This window comes from Rhinoderma darwinii, chromosome 13, assembly GCF_050947455.1.
Source record: "Rhinoderma darwinii isolate aRhiDar2 chromosome 13, aRhiDar2.hap1, whole genome shotgun sequence".
Classification (NCBI taxonomy): domain Eukaryota; kingdom Metazoa; phylum Chordata; class Amphibia; order Anura; family Rhinodermatidae; genus Rhinoderma; species Rhinoderma darwinii.
In genome coordinates, this window is record NC_134699.1 from 54,820,106 (window position 1) to 54,833,711 (window position 13,606).

Sequence of the window (13,606 nt, forward strand, 5' to 3'; positions counted from 1 at the left end):
GTTGCCACACAACCAATCAGACTGTTTATGACATAACTTTCTAAGATGTAATACCCTTTTACCAATAACTAACAGAGTCAAAAAAGAGGAGTTGTAATGCTCCCCGGATGTGCCATAATAATCTGATCAAAGCCCGTCAGTGTCACAGGAACCCATGTAACTGTGACTTCTGCTATAGTATTTAATTGTAATAAAAGTATTTTTCAATGCAAAAAAAAAAACCGATGACAATGTGGTGGCGCTACTACTTTTACAAGGGAAAAAGTAATTGTTAAAAATAACATTCGTTTTTTGTGGTCATATACTGAGAGCCATATCTTTTTTCTATCTGTCGATGAGGGCTTGTTTGTTTGCGGGGAGAGTTGTAGTTTTCATTGGTATCATTTTGGGGTATATGAGACTTTATGATCACTTTTTATTCCACTTTTTTGTAGGAGATGGGGACCAAAAAAACAAATTCTAGCGTTTTTAAATTTTTTTTACAGCGTTAAATAATGTTTTATTGTAATAGTTCGGACTTTATAATATATAGTTTTTATATATTAATTTTTTTTATTTAAAGTGTAGCTAAACGTTTGACAAACTTCTGACATGTCATAGTGACTTGTCAGAAGTTTGGATTGGTGGGGTCCGAGCACTGAGACCCCCACCGATCGCTAGAACGAAGCAGCTGAGGCGTTCGTGTGAGCCACTTCGTGTCTGTTCGGCTTTTTCCGGAAATCAATGTATCTGTGTATGGACTCAATAAAAAGTCTATGAGCCCGTACTCCGATACATCAGCTTTCCGGAAAAAGCCGAAGAGACACGAAGCGGCTCACACGAGACCTTCAGCTGCTTCATTCTAGCGATTGGTGGGGGTCTCAGTGCTCGGACCCCCACCAATCCAAACTTCTGACATGTCACTATGACATGTCAGAAGTTTGTCAAACGTTTCGCTACATTTTAACTGTATTTAGCTATTTTTATTAGTCCCTCTAGTGGACTTGAACCAGCAAATGTTGGATCGCTTGAACGATATACGGAAATACTAATGGGAGACTCCAAAGTACTGATTTATTTAGACTTCGTTATACTATACTAATAATATGCTAATATACTACAATACTTCTTGGTGTTTTTATTTATTTGCTTGTATGTTCAACCAAACGGAAATGTATTTGCTTCAGTTAATGAGGTTGTTTGGACCTAAATATTCATGTGGGTGCACAGAGCCAGATTAAATGTTGTGTACAGGGCCAGCAAATGTTGGATCGCTTGCACAATATACTGAAATACTAATGTATTGCAGTATGTCGTGATTCTGCAACTCCGGCAGGGCTTAAGACAAGTACAAAGTTGGCAGACCTGGGGCCTTAATTAGGCCCCCAAGCTACCATGACAACCATTGGCACCCTGCATTAGCATCACGGAGGGCGATGCAATGTCACTGTTTCTAATGGCCTAGGTCGCTTTTGATTGCAAAATCTAAGGGGTTAAACGAGCCGGATCCTGCTCGTTACACTGAATTGTCGGCTGTTTCATACAGACGACACGCTGAACTTCTGGAACGGGCTTTACCCCTGAGCCTGCTCCATACTTCCTTTACCAGACCTCCGCCTTATATATATATAATACGGCGGCTGACGGGACGGGGGTTAAAGAGTACCTATCATTTCAGCAAACTTTTGATGTCATAGTGATATGTCAGAAGTTTTGATTACTGGGGGTTCCGAGCACCAAGACCCCCACGATCACTAGAACGAACGGGCAGCAGCGCAGAGTAATGCCGAAGAGGCAAATTGCTCGGGTGATCGCTTCTGCCTGTTCGTTTTAGCGATTGGTGGGGGTTTGGGTGCTAAGACGTATGACATGTCATCATGACATGTCAAATGGAGGGAATTGGGTGGTGGAAGCCACTGGGCAATTTCCCTTTTTGACCCCCCTTTTAATCTGGCCCTGTGCACCCATATAAATATTTAGGCCCAAACCACCTCATTAACTGAAGCAAATACATTTCCGTTTGGTTGAACAAACAAGCAAATAAATTAAAAACACCAAGGAGTATTATAGTATATTAGCATATTATTAGTATACACCGTGTTCCAAATTATTATGCACATTGGATTTAAGTGTCAAACACTTAATTATTTGTTTTTCAATTAAACTCATGGATAGTATTGTGTCTTAGGGCTCTTTGGATCATTGTAATCTATCTCAGACACCTGTGATAATTAGTCTGCCGGGTGTGCCCAATCAAAGGAAAACTACTTAAGAAGGATGTTCCACATTATTAAGCAGGCCACAGGTTTCAAGCAATATGGGAAAGAAAAAGGATCTATCTGCTGCCGAAAAGCGTGAAATAGTGCAATACCTTGGACAAGGTATGAAAACATTGGATATTTCAAGAAAACGTAAACGTGATCATCGTACTGTGAAAAGATTTGTGGCTGATTCAGAGCACAGATGGGTTAGTTCAGATAAAGGCATAATGAGGAAGGTTTCTGCCAGACAAATTAATAGGATTAGGAGAGCAGCTGCTAAAATACCATTGCAAAGAGCAAACAGGTATTTGAAGCCGCTGGTGCCTCTGGAGTCCCGTGAACCTCAAGGTGTAGGATCCTCAAGAGGTTTGCAAGTGTGCATAAAGCTATTATTCGGCCACCCCTAAACAATGCTCACAAGCAGAAACGGTTGCAGTGGGCTCAGAAATACATGAAGACTAATTTTCAAACGGTGTTTACTGATGAGTGTCGTGCAACCCTGGATGGTCCAGATGGATGGTTGGTGAATGGCCACCATGTCCCAACAAGGCTGCGACGTCAGCAAGGAGGTGGCGGAGTCATGTTTTGGGCTGGAATCGTGGGGAGAGAGCTGGTAGGCCCCTTTAGGGTCCCTGACGGTGTGAAAATGACCTCTGCAAAGTACGTAGAGTTTGACTGACCACTTTCTTCCGTGGTACAAAAACAAGAACCGTGCCTTCCGTAGCAAAATTATCTTCATGCATGACAATGCACCATCTCATGCTGCAAAGAATACCTCTGTGTCATTGGCTGCTATGGGCATAAAAGGAGAGAAACTCCTGGTGTGGCCCCCATGTGCCCCTGACCTCAACCCTATTGAGAACCTTTGGAGCATCCTCAAGCACAATATCTATGTGGGTGGGAGGCAGTTCACATCAAAACAGAAGCTCTGGGAGGCTATTCTGACATCCTGCAAAGATATTCCCAGAAGAAACTGTCCAAATACTCACAAATTCAATGGATGCAAGAATTGTGAAGGTGATATCAAAGAAGGGGTCCTATGTTTACATGTAACTCCTGATGCTGCAAATTCAACAAATTACCATTTTAGTTCTCTTTACAACCTTTAAAATGTTTTGATCTCTGTTAGTCATTTGCATCGACTATTTAGGAAAATCAGCGAAAAATAACATTTGCATAATAATTTGGAACGCGGTGTGGTATAATGAAGTCAAAATAAATCAGTACATTTTGGACAATTCTGGCATATTCCCAGGATATGCCATAAATGTCAGATAGATGCGGTCCCACCTCTGGGATCCTCACCTATCCCTATAACGGGGCCCCCTAAACCGAGCACTCTGCTGTTTCCGTAACTCCCGACCACCTAATCAGGAAGTGGCCAGTAGGGAGCGGAGCTGAGTAAGCCAGAATGGGGTTTAGGGGGCCCCGTTCTAGAGATAGGTGCGGGTCCCAGAGGTTGGACCCGCATCTATCTGACTTTTGATGGATATCACCTGTGGATATGCCATAAATGTCCACAATTTTCCTATAATTTACGCAGCGTGTGGATGAGATTTGTGCAAATCTCATCCACTTTGCTGCCGCTCTATAATGCTGCGGATTTTCCGCAATGAAATATGTTGCGGAAAATCCGCAGCTTTTACGCTACGTGTGAACTTACCCTAACCGTGCCATACGTATTATTTCAGTCATCCTTCGTGTAGGAGAATGATCTTAAAAGTCTGTAATATCAAAGGATGGAGTTCAGGTTAGGGAAGCAGAGCCTCTTGACTTTTGCTATGTCGATGTCCTATTTCTTGGGCTGTTCTTTCCTTTGAGGAACAAATATAGAGAATGCAAACATACAGGTCATCCTGGTTCGTGTGAAAGGGAAATGGGAGGGAAAGTAATGATTCATTAAAAGTTCTCAACGTCACAGCCGTATATCGTCCTGTGATATATCGACCTTCGAGTCTTCTGAAGATCTTCTCCAGTAACCCATTGTAACATTTCCAGATAGACTTGCACCGGGTGTTTCTTTCCATTATATAACATATACCAATGAATTAACAGTACGGTGAAATATATATATATATATATATATATATATATATATATATATATATATACTTTTATATATATATTAGGTTATAATAATCATAGAAAATATTGTAAGCAGCCGACGTGAATGTGAACCTCCGCTATAGAGCTTTATGATGGGTTCACCAGGCAGCAGGAAATATTCAGTTCCTGCTGACGTAAGTACCAGGGAGTAGTGGAGCTGATAGCTTCAACAGTATTTCCTGACCAGAACATTGAGCCCAAGGGACTTTCTGGGATCTGTAGTTCTATACGGACAATAAAGGTAATTTAGACCAACTGCCTTCAACCAAATATCCTCGCAGTGATTCAGCAGCTTTGACCAGACTAAGACCATGTTCACACAGGGAGGGATATGCTGCGTAAAAGTATACAGCGTATCCGCCCTGGTTCCCGCAGGAAATTCCAGCCGAAAATCCACACCAAATTGTGGTGCAGTTTTTCAGCCGGAATGTCCGCTGCGGAAACTGCACATGAAAAAAAAAAAAAAGTCTATACTTACCCGTAGCCATGGTGACACGTCCCTTTGACGTCCTGCAGGTCGGCCTCCTTGGATGATGTTTCATCCCATGTGACCGCTGCAGCCGATGATTGACTTCAGCAGTCACATGGGATGAAATGTCATCCCTGGAGGCCAGGCTGGATGCAGGAGCAGAGAGTTCTGGGTAAGTATAATTTTTTTTTCTGAGTTGTGATTTTTGCGGCAGAATTGCAGGTTCTTCCTCCACAAAAAGTTTTAACTCCCTGTTGAATTCAATGTGGAAAACCCGCAACAGAAGAGCATCGATTCGCAGCATAGATTGACATGGTGCGGTCACACCGGAGGTCAATTTCTGAATGGTTTTCCGGCAGATTTTTTATGCAGCGTGTGGATGAGATTTATTCAAATCTCATCCACTCTGCTGCTACTGTAATATGCTGTGAATTTTTTGCATTGCGGAAAATCGACAGTATTTACGCTACGTGGGAATTCGGCCAAAGGGTCCTCTTGCATGGGCCTGTAAATGAGTACCAATCAACGAGACAGCTCATTGATCGGCGCTCGTTTGCTCCTGTCACAAGGAGCTACAGTGAAGGAAATAAGTATTTGATCCCTTGCTGATTTTGTAAGTTTGCCCACTGTCAAAGACATGAACAGTCTAGAATTTTTAGGCTAGGTTAATTTTACCAGTGAGAGATAGATTATATATAAAAAAAAAAAAAGAAAATCACATTGTCAAAATTATATATATTTGCATTGTGCACAGAGAAATAAGTATTTGATTCCATACCAACCATTAAGAGTTCAGCCTCCTCCAGACCAGTTACACGCTCCAAATCAACTTGGTGCCTGCATTAAAGACAGCTGTCTTACATGGTCACCTGTATAAAAGACTCCTGTCCACAGACTCAATTAATCAGTCTGACTCCAACCTCTACAACATGGGCAAGACCAAAGAGCTTTCTAAGGATGTCAGGGACAAGATCATAGACCTGCACAAGGCTGGAATGGGCTACAAAACCATAAGTAAGACGCTGGGTGAGAAGGAGACAACTGTTGGTGCAATAGTAAGAAAATGGAAGACATACAAAATGACTGTCAATCGACGTCGATCTGGGGTTCCATGCAAAATCTCACCTCGTGGGGTATCCTTGATCCTGAGGAAGGTGAGAGCTCAGCCGAAAACTACACGGGGGGAACTTGTTAATGATCTCAAGGCAGCTGGGACCACAGTCACCAAGAAAACCCATTGGTAACACATTACGCCGAAATGGATTAAAATCCTGCAGTGCCCGCAAGGTCACCCAAAGAACACCGTCCCCACTGTCAAGCATGGAGGTGGAAACATTATGTTTTGGGGTTGTTTCTCTGCTAAGGGCACAGGACTACTTCACCGCATCAATGGGAGAATGGATGGAGCCATGTACTGTCAAATCCTGAGTGACAACCTCCTTCCCTCCACCAGGACATTAAAAATGGCTCGTGGCTGGGTCTTCCAGCACGACAATGACCCGAAACATACAGCCAAGGCAACAAAGGAGTGGCTCAAAAAGAAGCACATTAAGGTCATGGAGTGGCCTAGCCAGTCTCCAGGCCTTAATCCCATCGAAAACTTATGGAGGGAGCTGAAGATCCGAGTTGCCAAGCGACAGCCTCGAAATCTTAATGATTTACAGATGATCTGCAAAGAGGTGTGGGCCAAAATTCCATCTAACATGTGTGCAAACCTCATCATCAACTACAAAAAACGTCTGACTGCTGTGCTTGCCAACAAGGGTTTTGCCACCAAGTATTAAGTCTTGCTTGCCAAAGGGATCAAATACTTATTTCTCTGTGCACAATGCAAATAAATATATATAATTTTGACTATGTGATTTTCTGTTTTTTTTTTTTTTTAATATAATCTATCTCTCACTGGTAAAATTAACCTAGCCTAAAAATTCTAGACTGTTCATGTCTTTGACAGGGGGCAAACTTACAAAATCAGCAAGGGATCAAATACTTATTTCCTTCACTGTATATATGGGGACGAGCGCTTCATACTACGATCTCTCGTCACTATACATTGCCATCATGTCGGCAGCACGTCTCCCTGTTTACACAGAGAGACGTGCTGCCGAGAACGATAATATTTCATGCTGCGTAAACGATACAATCAGCCAATGTATGAGTGTTTTCTCGTTCATCGGTTGATCGTTGCCGTTTACACATCACAATGATCGGGAACGAGCATTCATGTGAATGCTCATTTGCCCGATAATTGGCCCATGTAAAAAGCCTTAAGACTATCTCTTTTAGGGCTTGTCCACACATAACGGAATTGCTGTGTATTTTCTGTCTGGAATTGCGGACGGAAAATTGCGGCTGATAGTGCTCAATGCCCCACCCCCAATCTCAGCAGCTCAGATTAGCTGCAGCACCAAGGGGAACACAGGGAAGAAAAAATGAGTTGTTTTTTTTAATGCTAGAAACAGTGCAAATTACTTTAAATTAGTTATCAATAGCATTTCAGACCTTTGGTAGGATAATGATTCATGGGTTAACCCCTTTAATTGTAAGATACCAAGTCATTTAGACAAATTTGGTATCCGCCATAACCATGTGAGTATGTATAATAAATGCATAAAACTATTTATGATTATTGGGGAATGGCATAAAAATAATATATCCAGAAAATGCAGATGGCTGAAAAAATAATATATTCCACCTCTGATGGATTTAATAAACTGCAGTAGTTGTAGCTTCTATAAATGTCGGTACTAAATCCTATTTACGTCAGTACATTCTTCAACCCCTAGAAAAGCTGCTGGGGGCCTGGAATTCTTGTACGGCTTTAGAAAAAAACATCATTCGGGTAGAACAGCTGCACAATGCAAAAAATAAATTGAAAAACAAAATATCCAGATTTCTAATCTACATGTTTCATGTTCGGTAGATGTAGATTCGCTAAATAAGTTTTAGAGAGTCATTGATTAGTCTGTTTTTAACCCCTTAAGGACGCAGCCTAGTTTGGGCCCATTTTTCAAATCTGACATATTTCACTTTATGTGGTAATAACGTCGGAATGCTTAAACCTATCCAAGCGATTCTGAGATTGTTTTCTCATGACACATTGGGCTTTATGTTAGTGGTAAAATTTAGACGATATATTCAGTGTTTATTGGTGAAAAATTGCAATAGAGTATTACATACAATTTCTAAACGTCACATTAATATTAATAAGCTATCACAAATTTTTGTGTAATATAATAATTATGAATGACATGACCCCTATGTGGTTATTTAGAATGATGCACATCCTCTGCTAATAGGCTATGTAAACCTTTGAAGCCCTTTTATTTTTATTTTTACTGAACCTCGTATTTTAGTATTTTGTGCAACTTTTGTAATTTTGTTTTTCTAAAAAAAAAAAAAAATTTTTACTTTTTGAGATACAGCTTCTATGTATACATAGAAGCTGCATCTTGCACTGAAATCCGAATCCGTCAGTCAGCGGGGCTGACGGGTTCAGTGTCAGCGGGTCCTGTTGTCTCCAACACACAGGATCCAGCTGTTATCCATCACATCTAAGTTATGTACTTAGATGTGATTGATAACAGCTGACCCGCAGGACCCACTGTAACCAAAGCCGTCAGTCCCGTTGACCTGACGGGTTCAGGTTTCAGAGCAAGATACAGCTTCTATGTATCCATCGTACTCCTCTTGTATCATGTTTTTACTTATTTGTACTGAAAAAGGCCATTACATTTTTGTCATTTTTTTTTCTTTTATGTGGCCTGAAAGAGTATATAGACTGCTTCTTCTTTGGATATTATACATCTGGTCCGATTCTGATTACAACTGCTTTCTCCAATGTCATGAGATGTGTCTGGAATTGCAGCTGAGCCTCTATTCACTTGAATGGAACTACACTGTAATACCAGATACAACCACTGGACAAAAGTGGCACTGTTCCTAAAAGAAGGCAACAGATTTTCTACTCCTTTATTGCTCTTTATAGGAAGAATCTGATGAAAGACAGAGGTCCCCATTGTAATTATTAGTTGGAGCATTTCAATTATAATCCCTTATGAATATTGTCCTCGAGTTAAGAGTTTTCTAGGCTGCATTAATGAGCGGCGCCACGGAAGACATAACATGGCGGGCGCTCTGCAAAACACCTCCATGTTCTGTCCTCCGTGCCTGCGCTCATTAGTGCAGCGCCGGCCGCATCTCCTCAGGCTGACCGCGCGCACTTATCAGGAGCGGGGCAATGGCTATATTACACAGCTGCAGCCCCGCTCTATAACGGTGGAGATCGGAGAAACCTCTCATCTCCGCCGCTATTCCCCTGAATGCTGCGATCAAAGCTGACTGCAGCATTAAGGGGAAAATGAGAAGGAGGGATGCCCCTGGATCGCGTCACAGGGAATTCCTGTGACGCGATCGAGGTCCATACCATATATGGCCAGACAGCCCAGGGTCTATTGAAGGACCCCAGGGCTGTTTTACCATATTTCCTGTTCGGGCATACTGAGGTATGTCCAAACAACTGCCTGTGTTCTATACATACATAGGCTAATGTACTGCCATATATCTGATATATGCCAGTACATTAAAGTTTAAAAATAAAGTAAAAACATAAAGTAATATTAAATTTAAAAAAATACACACACACCTTTTTTACAATAAACATTCAAATAAGTCTCCGTACATAAAATATACACATATTCAGTATTGGCGCGGCCGTAATAACCTGCACAACTATTTATTTGCGGCATTTATGATGTGTACGCTGTAAAAAAATACAAATAAAAACTTCTTTCCCTTATTAATGTAAAGCACGAGGTGTGATGAATTTAACCTCCATGTGCCTCACATTAATAGTAATTAACCCCATCATGTACCTCACACATTAACCCGTTATGATTGAGAAACATGATGGGGTTAATTACTAGTAATGTGAGGCACATGGAGGTTAAATTCATCATCACACCACGCGCCTCACATCAGAAAATGGAAGAACTTCTTTTTTTATATTACAGTTGGCAAAGTATCGAATTGGTATCGAAATCGCAATACTAAACGAAGTATCGGTATCGAAGTCCAAATTCTGGTATCGTGACATCCCTACTGGAGGGATTACACTGCTAATATTTTTCGGTTGAGGTTGGTCTCCAACTTTTACAGAACCTCCAATTACTGTTTATTTAGTGACATCACCTGCTTTTGTGACAGGATTGATTGATCCGTGTGCCAATTTGGCTACAATTGCCTTGCCAGCTGTTAAGCTTGGCGGTTGTTCAGTTATGTTCTTGGCTTGTGTGGTTGCCAGTGGCACTGGAAATTTTGAGTCAATAGAGGGCTAATTGTATTCTACTAAATAGTAACAAGTCCCGGAAGTCAATGTCTCACAGTCCATAAAGAAAATGAAACTGGAAGAGGCGAGATAATACAAGGCAATGATCCACGCTGTTTCCGGAAGCCCCATAGTAGTGACTGGCAGTTTCGGAAGCAGCGCAGCATGCGAGCTACGCTGTTTCCTTAACTACCATTCAGTTCTATGGGGCTTCCGGAAACAGCGTAGCTCAGCCAGCTACGCTGTTTCCGTAATTCATGGTCAGGAATCACACGCATCAGCCGGAACACGGAGCGGTAGAACAGGTTTTAGGGGACTTCATTCTAGAGATAAGTGCGGGTCCCAGAGGTTGTTTTTTTTATGCTCCTAAAAAGACTATATATCCATTTTGTGATTATTTGAGGATCCTGTTTTAATTTTCTAATGATGGTTATATTTTACAGAAAACGGGACTCTATGAATATAAAATCTATGGTGGTCTGGCCGATTGTCCACCAGAGCTTTGTGCCGATGTGTACATGGATTTAGATTACAGGAAGAAATGGGACCAGTATGTAAAAGGTCTGTGCAATCCACTTGCCTTTCATGTTCAGACCTATGTATACCTTTTTGTTAGCAGTTTTTATGTATATTTTTATGTAAAAATTTGCAGGATGCCCTTAAATCGCACTGGTTGTTTTCCAGTGTGTGTGAATGGGGTTTTTGTTAAGCCTCCTTTATGTTCTGTACTCTGTTGCGGATTACTCAATAAAAATCCACAATAAATACACCACGTGTAGTCCGCATTGTGGCAGTAGGGCCCTAGGTACAGATCAGACTAGGGAGATCTCGTGTTTTCCACGGTATGCTGCAGGGATTTACGGGAAGAGCCGCTGGGCATGACCGGAGCAGCTTTACCTAAAGTTAGATGCCAACTCCTTCCGCTGAGTCAGCCTATTTACATAATGTGCGTTTTTTAAATTAGTTGGTGGGGGGGGGGGGGGGGGGGGGGTTATTCTTTTTAAAATAAAAACCAGCATGATTCCCTGATGATAGTTCCTCATTAAGAAAATATATATATATAATGAATAAATAAATATATATACTGTGTGTGTGTATGTGTGTATGTATGTATGTGTGTATATATATATATATATATATATATATATATATATATATATATATTTTAGGAATATATATTAGGCTATGCCAGTAGAAATAAAGAACTTAAGAATATGAATATATATATATATATATATATAGTTATTATACCCCAAAAAATACAGACCCTCCTGCCCAAAAAAAAACAAAAGTTTTATTTTGGCACAAAAAGGCCAGACTGGATTGACCTGTAAGTTCTTTATTTCTAGGGTATTTCTTCCTTTATGTGTAAAACACGTGGTTAGTAATACTGCGCCGTAAAATCATTCTTAGACCAGAAAATATAATAAATATATTCCAATTGCTGTGTTTTTTTCCCCGTCCTCTGCTGTCAGAGATATTGCTGAATACTATTCCTTTAATGATATAGCCCTACATGAAGACCAAACTGGAGAAGACAAGGTGATATACTGGGAAGTGAAATATCCATTCCCTTTGTCTAACAGAGATGTATCCTTTTCTATTTATCTTGAAAACTAAGTTGATCATTTTTATAGAATGAAGTTGGTAAACTACAAGCAATTCACCACAGTAACCGCTTCCCGCCCACACCACGTAAATTAACGGCTAATGGACTGGTCCTTTTGTGCGTGCAGCACCGTTAATTTATGTGCTAAGTTTGATTGCACTGTACGCTCCTGCACAAACTGCCATCAGCAGGATCGGGCTGTCACACTGACAGCCCGATCCTGTACTGTGACAGGGAACTGAAATAATCCGTTTCCTGTCACAAAAAACCCTAAACACAGCTATCAAATTAAACACTGTGTTCCCAAATACAGAAGCCACTACTTGCAAGGGAACCCTGTGATGTCAGCAATGACCTCACAGAGATTCCCTATGTAGTGGGGGCCCTGAGGGATGCTGAGGAGACATGATCTGCATGTCTGGCTATACAGGCCACTGGTAACACTGATCTAATAGAAGGTTACCATTACATCACTGTTAGTGATCTGTACATAGGGATAGCAGGGAACACATATAAAATATTTTCCTATAGTAAAACAAATAATACATAAATAGAGTAGATTCCGGCTTCAATTTTTAATTATAAGAAAGCCCTATGTGTCCCAAAAGAAAGAAACAAAATCTTTTGGGGATGACTAAAAATTAAAAAAAAAAATAATAATAATTCACCTTTTAGAATGTAGCATTTCAAAAGGTGACATTTTTCTCTGGTCATGACTTCCGGAAACAACAAATAATTATGCATTCCATCCAGACACCTTTATATTAAACTAACTGGAACATCAATGTCCGATGGTGGTGACCCCCTATAAAAGTCAGGTAGAGCTGACGGAGGACAAAGTGGCTAGTATCTGCCAGAGCGGTAGTCACTCTGACGCAGCGGCTCTCGGGTCTGGCTCCTAGGTGGAAATCCCGGGGTGGAAGAGTGTAGTGGGCAATCTACGACGTCCTTGTGCCCTCAACTGATACATTGATTTAAAAACTGACTTATTGTACAATCTGGATCACTTATATAAATGATTACGTCGAATATATGTTTTTTTTCCTTAAATTTGAATAAAGTACGTATATGTTCGAGATCGGAGGGATTTAGACATAGATGGGAGAAAGATCTTTGTCATTTTGGCTAAGAGTGTATCCGTTCCAAATTGTCCAGAGAAGTCAGGAATTATCAGGGTCAACGGCTACAAACAGAGCTTGGCAATAGAAAGTGATGACCACAATGGCTGTAAAGGTAAAAAGTGTTGGGGCGGGCGCCGGTGCAGTGAAAGTCTGAAATGTCACAATAAAATTAGCTCGTAAAACTCTCTTTTCATTGCCCAATTTTTATTTACCTTTCAGTCTTCATGTACTACTTCGATAATCCAGGTGGCATGATCCCTTCCTGGCTTATTAATTGGGCAGCCAAGGTAATTTTTTCGGTTATATATTTTTATAAGCGTGTTATCACATGTTTTTTTTTTGTAGTTTATGATGGTATAGTTCCATAGATGGATATAAAGCAGCTTCTGATGTAGCCTTGGCATCCCTGTTTTCTTATGTAGCTATGCCAGTTATTTCCTACAAGGATAATAATTTATGCTATAACTAATTCACTATTCAAGAGGTGTCAGAAGGGGTGGCATACAGTGGTGTAACTAGAGTCCATTAGCCAAAGGGCAAATTTAGCATCTGCCCCCGCTTGTTGCTCGAATGTGTGGGCTCCAGTGACGGTGCAAGTCTCTAAGACCACATAGCTATAAGACAATTTTCTAAGTATGATTATATAGCGCTAAATTATACAGTGATGTAGTTACCACAAAATACCACTGTACAAGGAACAAATATCACCATACTGTTACTTAACAAAACTTTGTA

At 40.7% G+C, this 13,606-nt stretch overlaps 1 protein-coding gene across 9 annotated transcripts in view; it reads left to right on the forward strand.

Moving 5' to 3' along the window:
* The window catches only part of PCTP (phosphatidylcholine transfer protein), a 94,996-nt gene that overhangs the window by 65,636 nt on the left and 15,754 nt on the right, over nucleotides 1–13,606 (forward strand). For 6 of the 9 annotated variants that reach the window (XM_075846519.1, XM_075846522.1, XM_075846525.1 and 3 more), the window contains exons 2-5: nucleotides 10,585–10,702; nucleotides 11,652–11,731; nucleotides 12,812–12,983; nucleotides 13,091–13,158. In XM_075846519.1, coding sequence (XP_075702634.1) covers nucleotides 10,585–10,702; nucleotides 11,652–11,731; nucleotides 12,812–12,983; nucleotides 13,091–13,158 — 438 coding nt within the window. Of the gene's footprint in view, nucleotides 1–10,584; nucleotides 10,703–11,616; nucleotides 11,732–12,811; nucleotides 12,984–13,090; nucleotides 13,159–13,606 lie in introns of all 9 variants that reach the window. The other 3 variants (XM_075846520.1, XM_075846526.1, XM_075846521.1) reach the window with 3 other exon arrangements.